The sequence below is a fragment of the Thalassophryne amazonica genome, chromosome 16 (assembly GCF_902500255.1).
Source record: "Thalassophryne amazonica chromosome 16, fThaAma1.1, whole genome shotgun sequence".
Taxonomy (NCBI): domain Eukaryota; kingdom Metazoa; phylum Chordata; class Actinopteri; order Batrachoidiformes; family Batrachoididae; genus Thalassophryne; species Thalassophryne amazonica.
Window position 1 is genome coordinate 33,974,639 of NC_047118.1, and position 22,141 is coordinate 33,996,779.

At 41.5% G+C, this 22,141-nt stretch overlaps 1 protein-coding gene across 1 annotated transcript in view; it reads right to left on the reverse strand.

The window, feature by feature from the left end:
- Positions 1 to 22,141, reverse strand: part of usp43b (ubiquitin specific peptidase 43b) — a 210,548-nt gene that overhangs the window by 71,322 nt on the left and 117,085 nt on the right. Inside the window, exons 4-8 of the mRNA XM_034190475.1 lie at positions 13,714 to 13,806; positions 11,546 to 11,681; positions 11,234 to 11,378; positions 7,978 to 8,140; positions 4,469 to 4,580 (exon numbers count right to left, since the gene is read on the reverse strand). Of these exons, the coding sequence (XP_034046366.1) occupies positions 4,469 to 4,580; positions 7,978 to 8,140; positions 11,234 to 11,378; positions 11,546 to 11,681; positions 13,714 to 13,806 (649 nt within the window). The remainder of the gene's footprint in view (positions 1 to 4,468; positions 4,581 to 7,977; positions 8,141 to 11,233; positions 11,379 to 11,545; positions 11,682 to 13,713; positions 13,807 to 22,141) is intronic.

Sequence of the window (22,141 nt, forward strand, 5' to 3'; positions counted from 1 at the left end):
GAAAGGGTAGTTGTAAAACAGCTAACTGATCATCTGCAGAGGAATGGTCTATTTGAAGAGTTTCAGTCAGGTTTTAGAATTCATCATAGTACAGAAACAGCATTAGTGAAGGTTACAAATGATCTTCTTATGGCCTCAGACAGTGGACTCATCTCTGTGCTTGTTCTGTTAGACCTCAGTGCTGCTTTTGATACAGTTGACCATAAAATTTTATTACAGAGATTAGAGCATGCCATAGGTATTAAAGGCACTGCGCTGCGGTGGTTTGAATCATATTTATCTAATAGATTACAATTTGTTCATGTAAATGGGGAATCTTCTTCACAGACTAAGGTTAATTATGAAGTTCCACAAGGTTCTGTGCTAGGACCAATTTTATTCAGTTTATACACGCTTCCCTTAGGCAGTATTATTAGACGGCATTGCTTAAATTTTCATTGTTACGCAGATGATACCCAGCTTTATCTATCCATGAAGCCAGAGGACACACACCAATTAGCTAAACTGCAGGATTGTCTTACAGACATAAAGACATGGATGACCTCTAATTTCCTGCTTTTAAACTCAGATAAAACTGAAGTTATTGTACTTGGCCCCACAAATCTTAGAAACATGGTGTCTAACCAGATCCTTACTCTGGATGGCATTACCCTGACCTCTAGTAATACTGTGAGAAATCTTGGAGTCATTTTTGATCAGGATATGTCATTCAAAGCGCATATTAAACAAATATGTAGGACTGCTTTTTTGCATTTATGCAATAGCTCTAAAATTAGAAAGGTCTTGTCTCAGAGTGATGCTGAAAAACTAATTCATGCATTTATTTCCTCTAGGCTGGACTATTGTAATTCATTATTATCAGGTTGTCCTAAAAGTTCCCTGAAAAGCCTTCAGTTAATTCAAAATGCTGTAGCTAGAGTACTAACGGGGACTAGAAGGAGAGAGCATATCTCACCCATATTGGCCTCTCTTCATTGGCTTCCTGTTAATTCTAGAATAGAATTTAAAATTCTTCTTCTTACTTATAAGGTTTTGAATAATCAGGTCCCGTCTTATCTTAGGGACCTCATAGTACCATATCACCCCAATAGAGCACTTCGCTCTCAGACTGCAGGCTTACTTGTAGTTCCTAGGGTTTGTAAGAGTAGAATGGGAGGCAGAGCCTTCAGCTTTCAGGCTCCTCTCCTGTGGAACCAGCTCCCAATTCGGATCAGGGAGACAGACACCCTCTCTACTTTTAAGATTAGGCTTAAAACTTTCCTTTTTGCTAAAGCTTATAGTTAGGGCTGGATCAGGTGACCCTGAACCATCCCTTAGTTATGCTGCTATAGACTTAGACTGCTGGGGGGTTCCCATGATGCACTGAGTGTTTCTTTCTCTTTTTGCTCTGTATGCACCACTCTGCATTTAATCATTAGTGATTGATCTCTGCTCAACTCCACAGCATGTCTTTTTCCTGGTTCTCTCCCTCAGCCCCAACCAGTCCCAGCAGAAGACTGCCCCTCCCTGAGCCTGGTTCTGCTGGAGGTTTCTTCCTGTTAAAAGGGAGTTTTTCCTTCCCATTGTCGCCAAGTGCTTGCTCACAGGGGGTCGTTTTGACCGTTGGGGTTTTTACGTAATTATTGTATGGCCTTGCCTTACAATATAAAGCGCCTTGGGGCAACTGTTTGTTGTGATTTGGCGCTATATAAATAAAATTGATTGATTGATTGATTAAAGATCTTGCCCAAGGGGCAAGATCCCCAAGGGCCCTTACTGATTTTCCAGTCAGGCGGGGATTTGAACCGAGGATCTTCTGGTGTCCAGCCCAATGCCTTAACCACAAGTCTATCACCTCCCCTAGGTGAAAACACGAAGCCAGGGCTTCCTGTTTTCACAGAACGCTGTGCAAAATGCTAAAACTCTGTTATATCTTTAAATGAAGCAACTTATTATCTGTGTTGTTAGCGGTTATGGTCGGAAAGGTAGTTTAAGATAAATACCCCGTTTTACAATTCCATACTGGGTTTTTTCTCTCATGTGGAGGAAACTGGCTTCTCCATTTATCCCACCTTTTGCTGTGTCCTACACAAAATGCTCCATACTTCTGATTCTTTTGAGATGGCGTCCAAAATGAGTGTGAAATTAAATAAAAATGTCAAAAAAGTCAGACTATAATCGCACTATAATTAACTGATAAAGAAACTGCAGATCATAAAGGATTTGTAGCAAACATCTGCTCTAAACATTACTTGTCTCTTGGCAAACGTAGGCACCAGCTAAATGATGATACTGCACACACTCGCTTTTAATTAAACAGCTGACAGCATGTGACATAAAAGACACTGTGGGATTCCTGTGGAGTTACTGAAGGTTTTACACCTTTCATTTATTGCTAAACTGACAGCTTTTATCTCAGTGGTGCTTCTCAGAAAACATAATATGCAGCAAAATAGTCAACAGTTTGCAGAATTTAAAACTCTGTACGGGTCTTTTCTGTTCCAGCCATGTGGCCCAGTAGAAACCTCGATTGGAAACCTTTTAGTTTAGAAGATTAGCAACAAGAATTATACAGGTTTTAACCATAACCGGTCAAATTCAGTCAAGTCTGGGAGCATGTGCTGGTGCTGCATCCAACACAACACAAATGTAGTGCAGTATAAGTTCTAACAGAGGACTCAGATTTTTAAGTAGTCACTCAGAATCAGTTAATTAACATCAGCTTTAATTAATCAAAGCAGGTCGTTCCATTAGTCATCAGCTCTCAACGAAGAGGAACCATGCACATTCCTTAAAACATCAATGTTCTCACTTACCTCTTACTGTTTACAGATCACTTTCAAGACATCCCCTCCTCCACCCCACTGCCACAAGTTGTTCCCCGTCCTCTGCCACTTCCATCGCCAAGATTTGTGATCACCTTAAGACTACTCTCTGCCATGATGGGGACCAGATCCAAATTCAATTCACCATAGACTATAACTTTCTGAGCACTATCTTGTTGCATTCAAATTATCACCTTTAACTTGCCTTCTGAGTCCTTCTTGCAGAACTGCCTTAAATCCTGGAAGGCAGCCGTCAAGGGAGAAAACTGGGCTATCCTCACGTCTGAAAAGTAACATTTAGTTAGTACACCCAGGTGAAACATGGGGGTCCTTTTGGCTTTACCCAGCTGCTGGGGTCATCAACTATGACTACGTTTACATGCCATTAATATTCAGGTTAAGGTCAATATTCCGGTTTCTGAATCATTAGGAATAACCCTTTTACATGCTTAAGCAGACAGAGTTACTCCTGTATAAATGGTCACTGGTATCATTTGGAATATCCCCATCTAAACAGCGACGCATGGACAATGTCCAGACGCACGAACGTCATGACGCAAATATGTGTCATTTCTGTTTCTTCTTCCTCTTTCTACCATCAACAAAAGACATTATATTCATGTCTTTCATGATACTAATGAAGTACTCAGTTTCCTCCTCGCTCCAAATGTGTGGTGCTGTGCTGCCGCGTCTGGATTTCCCCATGCTTGTTTACCTCTGTTTCTGTGGTGTCCGGTGGGTTGTGCGCGCCGCATACAAGTAGTTGCCGTACTCAAAAGACCAAGATTCCTTGAGGATAGGACAGAAAACAAAAAATGTTCCTTTCTATGGGGATATCCTGATGCGTGTTTATATGACCCGATATTCGTGTTAGAAAAGGAGTAACCCAGCAGTCATATTTGGGTTTTTAAAAACCGGAATATGAGCATATTCGGGTTTTTCGGGTGTTTACATGGCCGTGTGCAACCGGGTTATTGCTAATATTCCGGCTATGAAAGGGTTATTGGCTGCATGTAAACGTAGGCAGGTAGGTGCTGGCTAATGCACAGAAATGTGTGCCCTGCAAGTGACACTCCTCATCCCAAGACACCTGTCTTTGGTACAAGGCATTTGAGTCATTGCCTCAGGTCACTAGTTTGCTTCTAAGTCTCAAAACCATACAGTAATAATGGAACCATCAACACCCTTAACATTCATTCTCTGGCAAAGATATCAGCATCATCAAACTCTGCTGTCCAGAGACGTCATGACTCTATAAAATCTTCCTAGCTGTTTCCCAATCTCAAATATCCACAGCCACACAAGCAAACACCGTTCACCGATGCAAATGACTGATCTGACATTGGCACACACCAGAGGTGCATTGAAACAGGTTTTGCAATGCACATTTCTGTCATGTTAAGTCTTGTGTATCTCAGTCACAACATGGCAAACAAGGCAACTGTATTTACAATTAACCACATGGTATAACACACAGAGTGAGCGCACACTGCATTGTAGCCTTACAAAGCAGTATACATGCAAATACCGCAAACCAGAGCCCAAGATGCACATAACTCTGCACTGTTTCACCTGCCATGGCTATTTAACAATAACTTCTTTGTCCCTTGAGTAGATGTGAAATCAGCTCACGTGCCCTCATTATTAGAGTGTTATGAGGGTACCTGTGCCTGAGCGCCATTGATCATCAGGTAATAAAGCTTGCTGAGGATGCTCTGCTGCAGCTGGTCCCAGGAAATAGACCGGTCCTCCCTCATTAGGAATGGAGGTCCAAACCTTGAACAAGGACAGAGGATAGTAGTTAAGCAGGAAACAAACAGATACAAATCTGACAACGACGCCTCGTCTAAGTATTAATCAATCACATTCTACCACTCTGCACTCGCCTTGACCAGCCAGCATGTCTGCTTTGGATATGATTATTAATATAAGTTGTTATTATCATTATCAGCCATAGAGCAGACATGTCATCACAGCAGACAAGGATAGAGGGAGATGATGTGACGTGTAGCTGATGAGCACGGGGAACGCTTCCTTTGTGAAAGTACAGATCAATAACATTTATTATAATGCACATCTAATTAAAGAGACCCCCTCATTGAGTAAATTAATTTTAATTGAGCTGTTATTTAGCCACAGGATCAGACATAAATATAAAGTAGAAAGACACTGCAGACTGAGAGTCTGACTTTTCCAAACAAGGCTGCAGAAATTAAACAGATCCTCAAGCAGGAAAATTTATTATAAGGGCACAAACACCACTGAGGTCCTCCGCATGAATCAGATTACCACAAACACTGTTCAGTGAACATGAACTTTTTGTTGCTGGGACAGCTGCAGCAACCTGAAGTGATCCCAGCAGCTTGGAGTAACATTTGTTTGTTCCCCTGCTCCTCCCAGGTCCTTTGGCTGATTTCCACCTAACTTTGGATGTGGATGAAGGTCGGTCCTGGAGTGACCCTTAAAAAGTTGGTTTTGGCAAAGGCAAAGGTCATTGGGATCAAAGTACAAAATTTAGAATTTCACTCTGTAGAGCAGGTAGCTCAGTGGAAAAGGAGCTGGCTTGCCAAAATGTAGATTTTGGTTTGAATCCCGCTCATGCTACCTGTCTGTGTCCTTGGATAAGATGCTTAGGACCTGATTTACTAAAGGTGTGCATGTGTATAAACACCATCGCTCCCTCATAAAGCATGCTGGTTTACTAAGGCTAGTGTCTCATGGGCTGCGACAGCCTGTGAATTGCATTCGAGAGGAAATTTGTGCAGTTCATTGCGAGGTTTGCAGCTATTCACCGTCCCCCCTCGCCTCAGTCTTGGAGTAGCGCTCACACATTACTTGATTTTTCAGCAGACCAAAAACGTCTGAAAAAATAAGTTTTGAGCCATGATTTTAAGGTGGTCAGAGATGCTATATTGTACAGAGGACTTGTAGGAGTGCATTCCAGAGACGGGGAGCAGAACAGTTAAAAGATCTAAGTCCCATGTTAGTCAGGCGGGCCAAATGTATGGAAAGGAGGAAGGCCGAGGACGTTCGGCGTGAATGGGAAGGTGTATAAATTTCAAAGAGCTCAGTAAGATATGAGGGAGTTCACTTATGGAGCGCTTTGAATGTTAGGAGCAAGATCTTGAAAATACGAAAAAGGAACCCGCAGCTAATGGAGCTGCTTGAGGACGGGGTGATGTGTTGTAAGGATTGGGTTCTGGAAATGATGCAAGCAGCTGAGTTCTGAACTAGCTGAAGTTTATGGAGAGATCTGTGTGGTAAACTAGAAAAGGGAAATGCAGTAATTAAAACGAGATGTAACAAGAGCATTCACTAATATGGAAGTACTGTTGAGGGTGAGTGATAAATGGAGGTGATTAATATTACGGAGGTGAAAATAATAAGACCGGGTGATGTTCTTTATGTGAGCTGTGAAAGACAGGGTGCTACCGAGGACGACACCCAGACTCTTAACCTGAGAGGAGGGAAAGACAGCGTAATTATCAACGGATGATGAAAAACCATCAACTTTGGAAAGAGTAGATTTGGTTCAGATGAGAAGGAAATCAGTTTTATTGCCATTAAGTTTAAAAACGTTATGGGAGAACCAGGCTGTAAAATCTTTCAAACAATTGATAAGGGAGGAAGAAGGAAGAGTGGTGGTAGGCTAAGAGGAGAAGTAGAGCTGGGTGTCATCCGCATAGCAGTGGAAACTAATACCACATTGTTTGAAAGCATTGCCACGGGGGAAAAGGTAAATGATAAAAGGGAGGGATCCCAGGACAGAGCCACGGGAAACACCACTACTGACAATGGACTGCTGGGACTGGAAACTCTTTGCTTATTTTCTTAGAGAATGAGATGTGCCAGCAGCCCAACGCCTTTGCTGGGCTCAACCTGCCCAGTCCACCTGGGTTTGTTTTTGTCTTGTGCTTCTGGACATGAAGGTGGACTTGCAATAATGGCAAAAATGGCGGGATTAGATCCATAGATTTATGGTGCAATTGATTCAAATGACTGGTGAGCAGTAACAGGGAGAGGGGATAACTTGAACATCACATTATAGAGTATCGCAAGTCCACCCCCACGTCCAGAAGCACGAACTTAACAGACAAAATCAAACCCAGTTGTAGTGGGCAGATTGAGCTCAGTACAGTCGTTGGGCTGCTGCCATGTCTCATTCAAACAAAGGAAGTCAAATTTATGATTGTTCACTATATCACAAACAAGAGGACCCTTGCTAGTGAGTGACTGGATGTTAAATAGCCCTATAGAAATGCTACATCTGTCGGATCCGCTGTTAACCCCCCTGAGTAGGCTAGTTAGCATGGTACAATCAGTGTGCGTGCACCTGCAGGCCCTGGTGCAGGGGCAGACCTAACTCCATGCTCTCAAACAGTGACACAGATGATTTTAAACAGACTTATTGCATATTTAAAGTGAAGCAGTGTGTTCATGTATTTTATTTTATTGTTTTAAACACGCCGATGTGTGTCAACCCCCTGGAGTGAGAGGATGCACACTTTTTAAGTGAATCAACTGACTAATCAAAAAAGAGCTTTATCAGATGGATTCTCACCGAATTTGATCAGAGTTTTCATCTGTTCATCAGCAGGGTGGATATATCAATGTGGCTGTTGCAGAAAAGTTGCGCTCCACAGCCCCGTGCGATGCTGTATTTCACAGACTGTGTTTACCACATAAACAACGTGCATGCACTATCGGGAAAGTGCCGAAACTCACAACGACACAATAATATAAATTATTTGACTAGTTTAGCTAACAGCAGCTAATAGCATGTAGGCTATCCGACGAGGATACCAGGTAAACGACTTCCCAAAACGTTCAATTATCAATTATTACTGAGCACACAAGATTACAGCTTGGCATCAACAAACTATGACACCCTTAATGTGACTAAGAGCAGTAAACATTAAGGAAGAGAAAGCGCCGGCAGCTAATTGTGCCAGTGTTCACTTCCAGTTCTCAATTAAGTAACAATTGCTTAATTGCTGCTGCACTGGAAATAAAGTTAGCTGTCAGGCAAGTGAAAAAAAAAAAAACCTTTGCTCTTCAGCAGAGTGTTGTGAGAAAAAAAGTTTGTATTGAAAAAGAAACAACCCTGGAGGTACAGTAACAAAAGCATATTTATGAGACAAGTGGATCTGTGGGAATGCACGTATGTGACTACCTCACAGCCTGTTGACCCGCTCCGACAGCATTGCACACCAGCAGCAGAATCTTTAGGGGGACACCGTGGTTGAGAAATTCTGATGACAATGTCCCACACGAGGGTAACCTTTGACCTTCAGGGCCAGTGGAGTATGGAGAACATGGTAGGCTGTGATGGTACCCTGTTAGACAAATGAGAACCCATGAGAAAAGACAGAAAATGAGCTGAAGGAAGAGAATGAACTCAAAATATGGAAATTAACTGTCAAACTCTGGTTATCTGGTTATACCTGATGTCCACTGTTTTGATAAAAATAACAATCATATAAAAGACGAGTGCTGCACATGTTCACATGCTGAATGCATGAATAGCAAAGTTAACACCTCCAGCATGGAGTGATGAGGAGAATGGAGATATATAAAGTGGCGAGACAGCAGCTTTCTATTTGGGGAACAGTGATTCAGAGGGGGTAGGGGAGGACCAGATGGACCAATGACTGCCTGCACCCTCAGCAGGAGCTTTAATCGCTCCTGCTCATCCCTGCTCATCTCCCGAAGCACAGCAGCGCAACTGACTGAGTAAAAAAATAAATAAAAGAAGCAGAGATTACACGATGGCTGTGAAGCGTGACGTCAGCAAGCTGCCTAATCATCACGTAGTAGAAAACCTCTGGGCTGAATGCACATGCCAGTGACGCTCATGGTGATAAATCACATGAATTAGTCTCTCGCAGTTGAACTTATCGGGTGGCTGCGGCGTTCCTGAAGAATGTTTCCTTATATACGCCGCTGTTGTTCACCTGACATGTAATTCTTCAGAGAGAGGTGAATGTAATTACTATTACAGCCAGAATATTAGAGCGCTGATGGAGCTGCATGACCCTGAGCCCGAACCAAACATTAATAATACTCAGTTTTTAATTCACTGATGTCAGTCTGATCAAACCAGTGATAAAACTTGATTAAATCGCAGATTTTGATCGGCATCCTTACAAAGGACGCGTTAAACAAAATCAAAACGAAACATTCATGATGACATGACTTGACAGCGGGTGTCAGACCGACGTCAGCCTGTGATCATTTCTGCAGCCAACCTGCACTCTCTACAGCACCTGCAGGTGCGAGATCTGGTTGTCTGGACAACAGGTTTGTCTTCACAACAACATATGCGCAGGATTCAAAATGCTTATACCCTTTTTGGGACAGATATACGGACAGACAGACAGACAGACAGACATCGCCACGACATAATCCCCCTTGGGGGCTTTGGCCAGCGGGGAGGAACCCTGAGGCAGTACACCTTTAATGATAAATAGAATAAATACTGAATAGATAGAACATAATATAAACAATTAAACAATAAAATAATATAAACAGTGTCCGTATCATGACCAAAAGTACTGCAGCAATCCACAATCGGTATAAATTTAATAAATATGATACAAGAAAGACCTACCAAAATTACCGGGGCCCCAATAAAACCACATAAGAGAGCAATATAAAAAGCAATATAAAATCCAATTAAAGCTAAAAGCATAATAATTTTGACCTAGTGTGGTTTAGAGAACAATCAAAATAAATTCAAACTTGTGCACAAAGTTCTTGTTGTTTTAAAGTCATGAATGATGTCTGCTGTACAATCATTCTATCCTGGCAAAAGAACAGTTCAAAGACATCATTAAAAGCCCAAAAGTACCGTGACATTCATGCCTGTGATGAGTGGACGTAAACCTCCGACCACAACGGTACTTCAGAGAACCGACCTTTGAAGGCGTTCTTTCTCTGCACACTGAGGCCGCGTTCACACTCATCAGCCACACAATGAGCAGCCAGACAATGTGCAATCCAAAAATGAAACACCTCTGTCCTGAAGGAATGTCCTCAACTCAACAGTCCTTATGGTCACACTGGAGAAGTCTCAGAGGGTCGTGGCTCAGACACCCGATCACACTGTGTGACAGCTTCTATTTATTCCATAATAAAGTCAGATGTTTGAAAGTTCCGAAGAAATACTATCGCTGTTTTACAATTAATAGTACACAAAAGTGATCAACACTAAATATGACTTTAGAATCTTTTTGACAGAAATAAAAATGACAAACAGATGGCCTCAGAGCTTCTGCGTGGATGCCACATGCCAAATGCAGATTAATAACAATCCACAGTGTAAAATACTTCAATCACAGCACTCGGCTTTAATAAAACCCCCTGGTGAGGGGCTGATATCTAAGCAACACATTTTTTTAATGCCCATTTAAGTCTTTATGGATAATTGATAAAGTATCTCTCAGGAATCAAGGCTTTTACATTTAGTAATTGCTGGCAATGTGTGAAGATCACATTTTTATGGCAGCAGAGAGACTGAAAGCATTATGCATCACTACTGTGGATGGACACAAAAGCAGTAATAAATGTTAAATTAATTCATAATGTCATTATTACACTCTTCATACATACTAGTTTGTGTTTGCAGTATTGGCACACTAGTAAACGAGCAAAATCTTGGTTCCAATCCAACAAAATTAATGCCTCGCAGATGTGAAGAAATCATGAAAATCTGTGGTTATACAACTAAATACTAGTTTAGTGATTCACAGGATTGCTAAAAAAGCAGTTTGAATATAACAGTTTTGAGTTTGTAGCATCAACAGCAGATGCTACTATTATTGTGAACACCCCCTTTTCTACTTTTTTTAAAGAAATATACTCAAAACCTGGATTAATCTTTTTAGTCACATAGCACTACTATTATTCTGAACACTACTGTACCATAATAATAATAATAATCTTTCATTTCTATTCTCACAGAAAGTTTACCTGTCTGAAAAGACATTCCACTGTGTTGTAAAGAAGTGACGTCGACTCAGTGTATCACCTACATCTGAGCCAGTAAGAACCGATGAGACCTACCAAAACTGTCAAAGAGCTTTATTTTCAGTCGCGCTCTCCCCTGTGACTAAACACACTAAACACAATAAATAACTTGCATATTTGTCTCAGTTTGCGCGTGTGACAGAGGTTAACTGACCAGAAACTGGACTCGGATTTTACACTGTTTTCTGAGAAACCAACGAAATGAAGTGAATGCACTGAAGACAAATTTGGTATGTTGAGAGAATTGGCACAGAGCGCAGTGTGAAGTTATGCTTGATTATCTTTTCTGTTAGGGCTTTGTGCTGCATCCAGCATCTTCCCCAAGGCCCCCATCACCGTGTGTGAACATCCACATTAAAGACAAAAAGAGTTTTTATCCTCGGTCATGCTGCTGTTGCTACCTGAGATTCTTGCAGAGCCTCCTCTGATATAGAGGGGCGGAGCCTGAAAGGCATAGATGACATAATTTTCAGCTATGTTGGTCAGATCCTCCTCATCAAAGAAGGAACGCTGAAACCCTGTGGAGTAAATCTCGGTCAGGATAACCTGGAGACACAGAGGCAGACGGTTTATTGCCATTATAAATCTTCTGAAGCCAATAAAAGTGAACTTTGAAAGCCTGTGTTGGAACACTGAACACTTTTATTCAGTTTCATCTCTGGGCCAAGATTAATTTAAATGAGGGAACACAAACGGCTCCACTGTGGCTTTACCTGGTCGGGGGAGATTTTGCCCTCATCTGCCACCATCCGCCTGAGGCAGGCCACTGAACCAAACAGAGGCACTGCAAGTCCGACTCGGAGATACCGCTGGCCTTTGGTGCTGAACACCAGAACCACACACAATGGCCTGCCAGAGAAGAACACACACAGACCCACAGGCGCACACACAAAATCAATGACGTTTCCACTGCAGGCTCCTCTATGGCCAGGCAGGGACAAAAGGGGTCAGTCATGAATAAATTAATCCATTAATCCATTTTAGAGTTAATAATAGATCATCTGGACTTTGTTTCATGTCTGTGAAATAATGGACTCTCTGCTGCATTTTTAAAAGGGGGAACACTCAGCTCCTGCCTCTCCAGAGGCAGTGCTGACATGACCAGGGTGTTCACATCGAATCACACCGAGAACACAATCAGGAACCCTTTCTAGAATTTTGTAATTCTATATATATGTAAACTCTAAATCTATTGTACATGCATTAGTGCAGGATGCATTAATAGTAAATGTCGGGTTGAGATATTGCTTCATTTCAAGAACCTTCTGACATGACGACAACCAACCTGTTGCTTATATTAGTAGGTATATGCAACTAATATTGGGGTGCTTGATTGCAGGGTTTTTGGTTGTTTGTTTAGTTTTTGTTTTGTTTGTGGAAATGGCAAAAATAAAAACTAAACAAACAAACAAACAAACAACCCAAAAAAAAAACCAACCAAAAAAAAAAAACCCTGCCATCAGTGACATTTCTATTTCATAGCAGACAATATAAACCCAAGACAATTCCTGTTTTGTGTGGTCAACTTTATTTAATATGTTAATATATCGTATTTGCCTGTCGGAGGGCTGAGGGCCAAGGATCAGCCCACCCCTTTTTTGAACAAACTTGGATAACACCCACCTGAAATTAAATGACATTGCAAAGTAAAGTAAAAAAAACAATTTGCAAATATACTGTAAATATAAATACACAAATATAAATACCAGAAATACTGCACACTACGGGTTTAGTAACTATTACTGTTCCTCTCCTTCCCATCCTCTGTCTTCCTGTTACTCCTTCTCCCGAGTGAGGAGTTGTCTGATAGCCTGAGGGATAAGGAGTTTTTCATTCTGTTGGTCCTGCACTTGGGAAGGACCAGACGTGATGTATTTTTTTTTTATTTGTGATGAAATAGAAAATTTTATTGATATTGGCACCCAGATATACACATTATTGGCCAAACTCATGCATAGGCCCACCCCCTCTTCTGGCAGAATTTTGCGTGGAGAGCCCTGGGCCCTCTGATGGGGGAACAGGGTACATCTAATCCTACACTGAAGGTCTACAACACATTCGAAAAAAGTTGGGAGGTCAAAGCATTTACCACTTTGTAACATTGCCATTCCTTCTCACAACACTTAAAAGATGCTTTTGCACTGAGAATACCAAGCGATGAAGCATTTCAAGGAGTTATTTTGTCCTATTGCTGTTGCATTTTTGGTTTCAAAATGTGTGTAAAAACCCAAGATGGGTACAGTGTACCGCATCCACATGGATGACACAAACCTAAAAATGTTGTAAAATGTCTGACGTCAGTCAAATTAATTTTAAATCACTTAAGCAGTGTTGTCCGTTTTCAAGCGAGGAATGTTCTTCTGTGCGATGAATGTGGGAGGACACAGCTGCGTATCTCGGCTATACTCCACTTCAGCACAAATCCTCTAAAGGACAGGAGAACAGCCAAGTGGAGGGAGGAAAAAAAAAAAGTGATTTCAATTCCATAGCATTTAATTGGGGTGTCCCTCCTAAAAAATGTCAGGATTTCGTGAACAGGCTGACCCACACTGACCTGAGGTTGAGTGGGTGTCGTGTAAAACTGAATAAGACATTGTTCCTCTTTAACGAGAGGCTTTCCGCCAGGTTTTCCTTTTTGGTTTTCATCCTCCAGATCCTCAGCGACTCCTGTGACTCGTGTACGTGAAAACATGTCGGCCTAATATATCGGTGATATTTATAGAAGAGCAAAAACCCAACCTCTGTCTAAAACAGATTTAATGTGTGATGCTTCTTCTTCTCTGTCGGTTTGTTATCTACCGGAACATAACTAACTTCCCTTAAAAAAAGTCAATTCGTCACTGAGCCAAAATCTAATACAGGATTAAAGAGCAGCGCTCACCTCGTCTGGCGAAGAGGAATCGGAAGAGAGATACAGAGGAAGGGGTCAAAGGTGTTGCTCTGTTTTAAACAGTGGGGACACGTCAGTGAAGACCTGAAAACAAGCAAGCAAACAAACAAACAAACAAACAAACAAAAACAAATCAAAAAGGTCAGTCACATCAGCCTGAAAAAAAAAAAAAAAAAAAATCTGTGCTGTTGACAGAAGGTCAGAAATTATTTTATTTGATTTTATTTATTATATTAATAGTTTTTTCTTTATTTGATTAAGTCTGGCAGGAAAGGAGATGACTTAATCTTGTTACATAAGTAACGTACATGCTCGTGCACGTGCAGGTCGTGCACTGACTGTTGCCTTCCCATAAGTAATGCAATTTTTACTTGTTTTTTCATTCTTCCTTTCATATTATTTCAGACTCAAAACACTGAGATGCTACTTCATTCACTTGTGTTGTATCATGTTTCACCACCAGAGGGCACAAATCAACTGGAATGTTTCAAAACAATTGCTGATGCAATGATGTTCTATTTAGCGCAACATGTTATGCCTTAATTTTGATTGGAATGAGCAATTTTTCAAAACATGGGTGTTGCAAAGGCTTCAAAACATTCCACAGTGTTTCGACTTTTCCATCAGTGTCATCCCCAGCCACACGTTCTATTCATTCTTCAATCTTAGATTTACTTTCAAGGCTCTGTAGTATTGCTCCTACCATCTTTGCCCATGTAGTGGCCATCATGTTTCTCACCGCAGTTGCTAGTTTGTTTGCTGACAGTCACATGAAGGCAGTTGCTAGCTAACATCACATGAAGCTGTTTGCTAGATGACACTAATGTGAAGCCATTTGATAGTTGGCAGTCACGTGACGGCATTTGATAGCTGGCAGTCATGTGATGGCATTTGCTAGCCAAAGGCCACATGAAGGTCATTGCTAGTCACCGGCAACGTGAAGCCCGTTGCTACCACTGGTAACGTGAAGCCCGTTGCTACCCACTGGTAACGTGAAGCCCGTTGCTAGCCTTCGGCCACGTGAAGACAGTTGCTAGGTATCCAAAACATGAAGGCTGTTACCAGCTATCAGCAATGTGAAAACTGTTCCTAGCCATCGGGCCACATCAAGGTGGTTGCTAGCTGATGCTCAGATGAAGGCGAGTGCTAGCTGATGCTCAGATGAAGGCGAGTGCTAGCTGATGCTCAGATGAAGGCGATTGCTAGCTGATGCTCAGATGAAGGCGATTGCTAGCTGATGCTCAGATGAAGGCGAGTGCTAGCTGATGCTCAGATGAAGGCGATTGCTAGCTGATGCCCAGATGAAGGCGAGTGCTAGCTGATGCCCAGATGAAGGCGATTGCTAGCTGATGCCCAGATGAAGGCGATTGCCAGCTGATGCTCAGATGAAGGCGATTGCCAGCTGATGCCCAGATGAAGACGAGTGCTAGCTGATGCCCAGATGAAGGCGAGTGCTAGCTGATGCCCAGATGAAGGCGAGTGCTAGCTGATGCTCAGATGAAGGCGATTGCCAGCTGATGCTCAGATGAAGGCGATTGCTAACTGATGCCCAGATGAAGGCGATTGCTAGCTGATGCTCAGATGAAGGCGACTGCTAGCTGATGCTCAGATGAAGGCGATTGCTAGCTGATGTTCAGATGAAGACGATTGCTAGCTGATGCCCAGATGAAGGCGAGTGCTAGCTGATGCTCAGATGAAGGCGATTGCTAGCTGATGCCCAGATGAAGGCGATTGCTAGCTGATGCCCAGATGAAGGCGATTGCTACCTGATGCTCAGATGAAGGCGATTGCTAGCTGATGCTCAGATGAAGGCGACTGCTAGCTGATGCTCAGATGAAGGCGATTGCTAGCTGATGTTCAGATGAAGGTGATTGCTAGCTGATGCTCAGATGAAGGCGATTGCTAGTTGATACTCATGTAAGTGTGGTTGTCAGCTGACACTCACATGAAGGGGGATGCTAGCTGACAATCAAGTGAAGGCGACTGCCAGCTGATGCTCACGTGAACGGGATTGTAGCTGATGTGCATGTGAAAGTGGTTGATACCTGACTCATACGTGAATGTGGTTGTTAGTTTGTCAAGCATCCACTAACCATCCTGCAAGTGGCAGACAGGTCTATGAAGCATTACAAAGACAAAACAAAGTTGCTTTATCAATTGATTTGCATCAAAGTTCACCATGAACTAATCAGTTCATACTCATAATGTGGGCTTTTTTAACTTGTTGAATTACAAGATAATAGCATTTATTGTTTTTGAGTTACTGACCACACAAGTTAAGTTACTGTCCACATTTTAACTGAATAACCCACTCGCTCACCCACTCAGCTACATTTCTGCCATTCAAAGTGCAGAGAACAAGTGAGCGAAGAGGAAGAAGTGGTCATGAAAACAAGGAACAAATGACCGACCCAACAGGTGAGAATGAGCAAGGAAAGGCACATAGCAAAAGTCCTCTTGGGTGACAGGTGTTATAAAAGGAAACAGTTTCTATCTTGTAGCATCACTCTCACCGCTGCCATTCCAGCATAAAGAAGGGCACTTTACTAAGTGATGTCCTTTTTTCCTAAACACACCAGTATATGGATCACCAAAATGGAAATAATTAAATAGAACAATAGTTTTCCATTACATCTGGGGTTCCCCCCCCCCCATGATTATAACCTCTCAGTTTCACATGGGGAAGTCACTTACTCCAGCAAGTGAACAGTTCTTCACATACCCCAACAAAGTGCACAGACGGATCACTTTAAGCTCATTAAATCGTTTGTCCGTTATTTTAAGTTAATCTGTGTGGGATTTAGTGGCTAAGATCCATCCAAAATCCATGTATCCTATAATGTTCCAGACGGCAAGTCGTGATTCAGCAACAGGAAATATACTTTCATCTATTGTCTTGATATTGTGACTAAAAGTGCCTCATTTTCATCACAGCAGCACAAATTCATTCTCATTCATGCCGTGATGGCTGCACAAAATTAAAAGTGAAGTGAGGGTGTCAGGGTGGTTATGGTTAGGGTTGGGGGTAGGGTTAGCAATAGTGAGTAAAAAAAAAAAAAAAACATGAGACTGGGCTGAATGCTCCATTCTGGCATTGTGTGTTGCTGACGGAGAAAAGTTGCTCCATTTTGATTGTTACTTTGGATCTAACATCATATACAGTAGTGTTCAGAATAGTAGTAGTGCTATGTGACTAAAAAGATTAATCCAGGTTTTGAGTATATTTCTTATTGTTACATGGGAAACAAGGTACCAGTAGATTCAGTAGATTCTCACAAATCCAACAAGACCAAGCATTCATGATATGCACACTCTTAAGGCTATGAAATTGGGCTATTAGTAAAAAAAAAAAGTAGAAAAGGGGGTGTTCACAATAATAGTAGTGTGGCATTCAGTCAGTGAGTTTGTCAATTTTGTGGAACAAACAGGTGTGAATCAGGTGTCCCCTATGTACGGATGAAACCAGCACCTGTTGAATATGCTTTTCTCTTTGAAAGCCTGAGGAAAATGGGACATTCAAGACATTGTTCAGAAGAACAGTGTAGTTTGATTAAAAAGTTGATTGGAGAGGGGAAAACTTATACGCAAGTGCAAAAAATTATAGGCTGTTTATCTACAATGATCTCCAATGCATTAAAATGGACAAAAAAAAACCCCCAAAAAACAGAGACATGTGGAAGAAAACGGAAAACAACCATCAAAATGGATAGAATCTGACTTAGTGCTTAGCTCAGATAAGATAATTATAGTGGGCGATTTTAACATCCACACAGATGCTGAGAATGACAGCCTCAACACTGCATTTAATCTATTATTAGACTCTATTGGCTTTGCTCAAAAAGTAAATGAGTCCACCCACCACTTTAATCATATCTTAGATCTTGTTCTGACTTATGGTATGGAAATAGAAGACTTAACAGTATTCCCTGAAAACTCCCTTCTGTCTGATCATTTTTTAATAACATTTACATTTACTCTGATGGACTACCCTGCAGTGGGGAATAAGTTTCATTACACTAGAAGTCTTTCAGAAAGCGCTGTAACTAGGATATGATTCCTTCTTTATGTTCTCTAATGTCATATACCAACACAGAGCAGAGTAGCTACCTAAACTCTGTAAGGGAGTTAGAGTATCTCGTCAATAGTTTTACATCCTCATTGAAGACAACTTTGGATGCTGTAGCTCCTCTGAAAAAGAGAGCTTTAAATCAGAAGTGTCTGACTCCGTGGTATAACTCACAAACTCGTAGCTTAAAGTAGATAACCCGTAAGTTGGAGAGGAAATGGCGTCTCACTAATTTAGAAGATCTTCACTTAGCCTGGAAAAAGAGTTTGTTGCTCTATAAAAAAGCCCTCCGTAAAGCTAGGACATCTTTCTACTCATCACTAATTGAAGAAAATAAGAACAACCCCAGGTTTCTTTTCAGCACTGTAGCCAGGCTGACAAAGAGTCAGAGCTCTATTGAGCTGAGTATTCCATTAACTTTAACTAGTAATGACTTCATGACTTTCTTTGCTAACAAAATTTTGACTATTAGAGAAAAAATTACTCATAACCATCCCAAAGATGTATCGTTATCTTTGGCTGCTTTCAGTGATGCCGGTATTTGGTTAGACTCTTTCTCTCCGATTGTTCTGTCTGAGTTATTTTCATTAGTTACTTCATCCAAACCATCAACATGTTTATTAGACCCCATTCCTGCCAGGCTGCTCAAGGAAGTCCTACCATTATTTAATGCTTCAATCTTAAATATGATCAATCTATCTTTGTTAGTTGGCTATGTACCACAGGCTTTTAAGGTGGCAGTAATTAAACCATTACTTAAAAAGCCATCACTTGACCCAGCTATCTTAGCTAATTATATTCTAATCTCCAACCTTCCTTTTCTCTCAAAGATTCTTGAGAGGGTAGTTGTAAAACAGCTAACTGATCACCTGCAGAGGAATGGTCTATTTGAAGAGTTTCAGTCAGGTTTTAGAATTCATCATAGTACAGAAACAGCATTAGTGAAGGTTACAAATGATCTTCTTATGGCTTCGGACAGTGGACTTATCTCTGTGCTTGTTCTGTTGGACCTCAGTGCTGCTTTTGATACTGTTGACCATAAAATTTTATTACAGAGATTAGAGCATGTCATAGGTATTAAAGGCACTGCGCTGCGGTGGTTTGAATCATATTTGTCTAACAGATTACAGTTTGTTCATGTAAATGGGGAATCTTCTTCACAGACTAAAGTTAATTATGGAGTTCCACAAGGTTCTGTGCTAGGACCAATTTTATTCACTTTATACATGCTTCCCTTAGGCAGTATTATTAGACGGTATTGCTTAAATTTTCATTGTTACGCAGATGATACCCAGCTTTATCTATCCATGAAGCCAGAGGATACACACCAATTAGCTAAACTGCAGGATTGTCTTACAGACATAATGACATGGATGACCTCTAATTTCCTGCTTTTAAACTCAGATAAAACTGAAGTTATTGTACTTGGCCCCACAAATCTTAGAAGCATGGTGTCTAACCAGATCTTTACTCTGGATGGCATTTCCCTGACCTATAATAATAATTGATCAACATATTGATTTATTCTGCCTTACAGAAACCTGGTTACAGCAGGATGAATATGTTAGTTTAAATGAGTCAACACCCCCGAGTCACACTAACTGTCAGAATGCTCGTAGCACGGGCCGGGGCGGAGGATTAGCAGCAATCTTCCATTCCATCTTATTAATTAATCAAAAACCCAGACAGAGCTTTAATTCATTTGAAAGCTTGACTCTTAGTCTTGTCCATCCAAATTGGAAGTCCCAAAAACCAGTTTTATTTGTTATTATCTATCGTCCACCTGGTCGTTACTGTGAGTTTCTCTGTGAATTTTCAGACCTTTTGTCTGACTTAGTGCTTAGCTCAGATAAGATAATTATAGTGGGCGATTTTAACATCCACACAGATGCTGAGAATAACAGCCTCAACACTGCATTTAATCTATTATTAGACTCTATTGGCTTTGCTCAAAAAGTAAATGAGTCCACCCACCACTTTAATCATATCTTAGATCTTGTTCTGACTTATGGTATGGAAATAGAAGACTTAACAGTATTCCCTGAAGAGTAGAATGGGAGGCAGAGCCTTCAGCTTTCAGGCTCCTCTCCTGTGGAACCAGCTCCCAATTCAGATCAGGGAGACAGACACCCTCTCTACTTTTAAGATTAGGCTTAAAACTTTCCTTTTTGCTAAAGCTTATAGTTAGGGCTGGATCAGGTGACCCTGAACCATCCCTTAGTTATGCTGCTATAGACGTAGACTGCTGGGGGGTTCCCATGATGCACTGTTTCTTTCTCTTTTTGCTCTATATGCACCACTCTGCATTTAATCATTAGTGATCGATCTCTGCTCCCCTCCACAGCATGTCTTTTTCCTGGTTCTCTCCCTCAGCCCCAACCAGTCCCAGCAGAAGACTGCCCCTCCCTGAGCCTGGTTCTGCTGGAGGTTTCTTCCTGTTAAAAGGGAGTTTTTCCTTCCCACTGTAGCCAAGTGCTTGCTCACAGGGGGTCGTTTTGACCGTTGGGGTTTTACATAATTATTGTATGGCCTTGCCTTACAATATAAAGCGACTTGGGGCAACTGTTTGTTGTGATTTGGCGCTATATAAAAAATTGATTGATTGATTGATTGACCTCTAGTAATACTGTGAGAAATCTTGGAGTCATTTTTGATCAGGATATGTCATTCAAAGTGCATATTAAACAAATATGTAGGACTGCCTTTTTGCATTTACGCAATATCTCTAAAATCAGAAAGGTCTTGTCTCAGAGTGATGCTGAAAAACTAATTCATGCATTTATTTCCTCTAGGCTGGACTATTGTAATTCATTATTATCAGGTTGTCCTAAAAGTTCCCTAAAAAGCCTTCAGTTGGTTCAGAATGCTGCAGCTAGAGTACTGACGGGGACTAGCAGGAGAGAGCATATCTCACCCGTGTTGGCCTCTCTTCATTGGCTTCCTGTTAATTCTAGAATAGAATTTAAAATTCTTCTTCTTACTTATAAGGTTTTGAATAATCAGGTCCCGTCTTATCTTAGGGACCTCGTAGTACCATATTACCCCATTAGAGCGCTTCGCTCTCAGACTGCAGGCTTACTTGTAGTTCCTAGAGGGTTTGTAAGAGTAGAATGGGAGGCAGAGCCTTCAGCTTTCAGGCTCCTCTCCTGTGGAACCAGCTCCCAATTCAGATCAGGGAGACAGATACCCTCTCTACTTTTAAGATTAGGCTTAAAACTTTCCTTTTCGCTAAGGCTTATAGTTAGGGCTGGATCAGGTGACCCTGGACCATCCCTTGGTTATGCTGCTTTAGACGTAGACTGTGGGGGGGTTCCCATGATGCACTGTTTCTTTCTCTTTTTGCTCCATATGCATCACTCTGCATTTAATCATTAGTGATCGATCTCTGCCCCCCTCCACAGCATGTCTTTTTCCTGGTTCTTTCCCTCAGCCCCAACCAGTCTCAGCAGAAGACTGCCCCTCCCTGAGCCTGGTTCTGCTGGAGGTTTCTTCCTGTTAAAAGGGAGTTTTTCCTTCCCACTGTAGCCAAGTGCTTGCTCATAGGGGGTCGTTTTGACCGTTGGGGTTTTTCATAATTATTGTATGGCCTTGCCTTACAATATAGAGTGCCTTGGGGCAACTGTTTGTTGTGATTTGGCGCTATATAAAAAAAAAGTTGATTGATTGATTGATTGATTGATAGAAGAATAACCAGAATGGCAAAGGCTCACCCATTGATCAGCTCCAGGATGATCAAAGACAGTCTGGAGTTACCTGTAAATGCTGTGACAGTTAGAAGACGCCTGTGTGAAGCTAATTTATTTGCAAGAATCCCCCGCAAAGTCCCTCTGTTAAATAAAAGATGTGCAGAAGTGGTTACAATTTGCCAAAGAACACATTAACTGGCCTAAAGAGAAATGGAGGAATATTTTGTGGACTGATGAGAATAAAATTGTTCTTTTTGGGTCCAAGGGCCGCAGACAGTTTGTGAGACGACCCCCAAACTCTGAATTCAAGCCACAGTTCACAGTGAAGACAGTGAAGCATGGTGGTGCAAGCATCATGATATGGGCATGTTTCTCCTACTATGGTGTTGGGCCTATATATCACATACCAGGTATCATGGATCAGTTTGGATATGTCAAAATACTTGAAGAGGTCATGTTGCCTTATGCTGAAGAGGACATGCCCTTGAAATGGGTGTTTCAACAAGACAATGACCCCAAGCACACTAGTAAACCAGCAAAATCTTGGTTCCAAACCAACAAAATTAATGCCTTGCAGATGTGAAGAAATCATGAAAAACTGTGGTTATACAACTAAATACTAGTTCAGTGAGTCACAGGATTGCTAAAAAAGCAGTTTGAACATAAC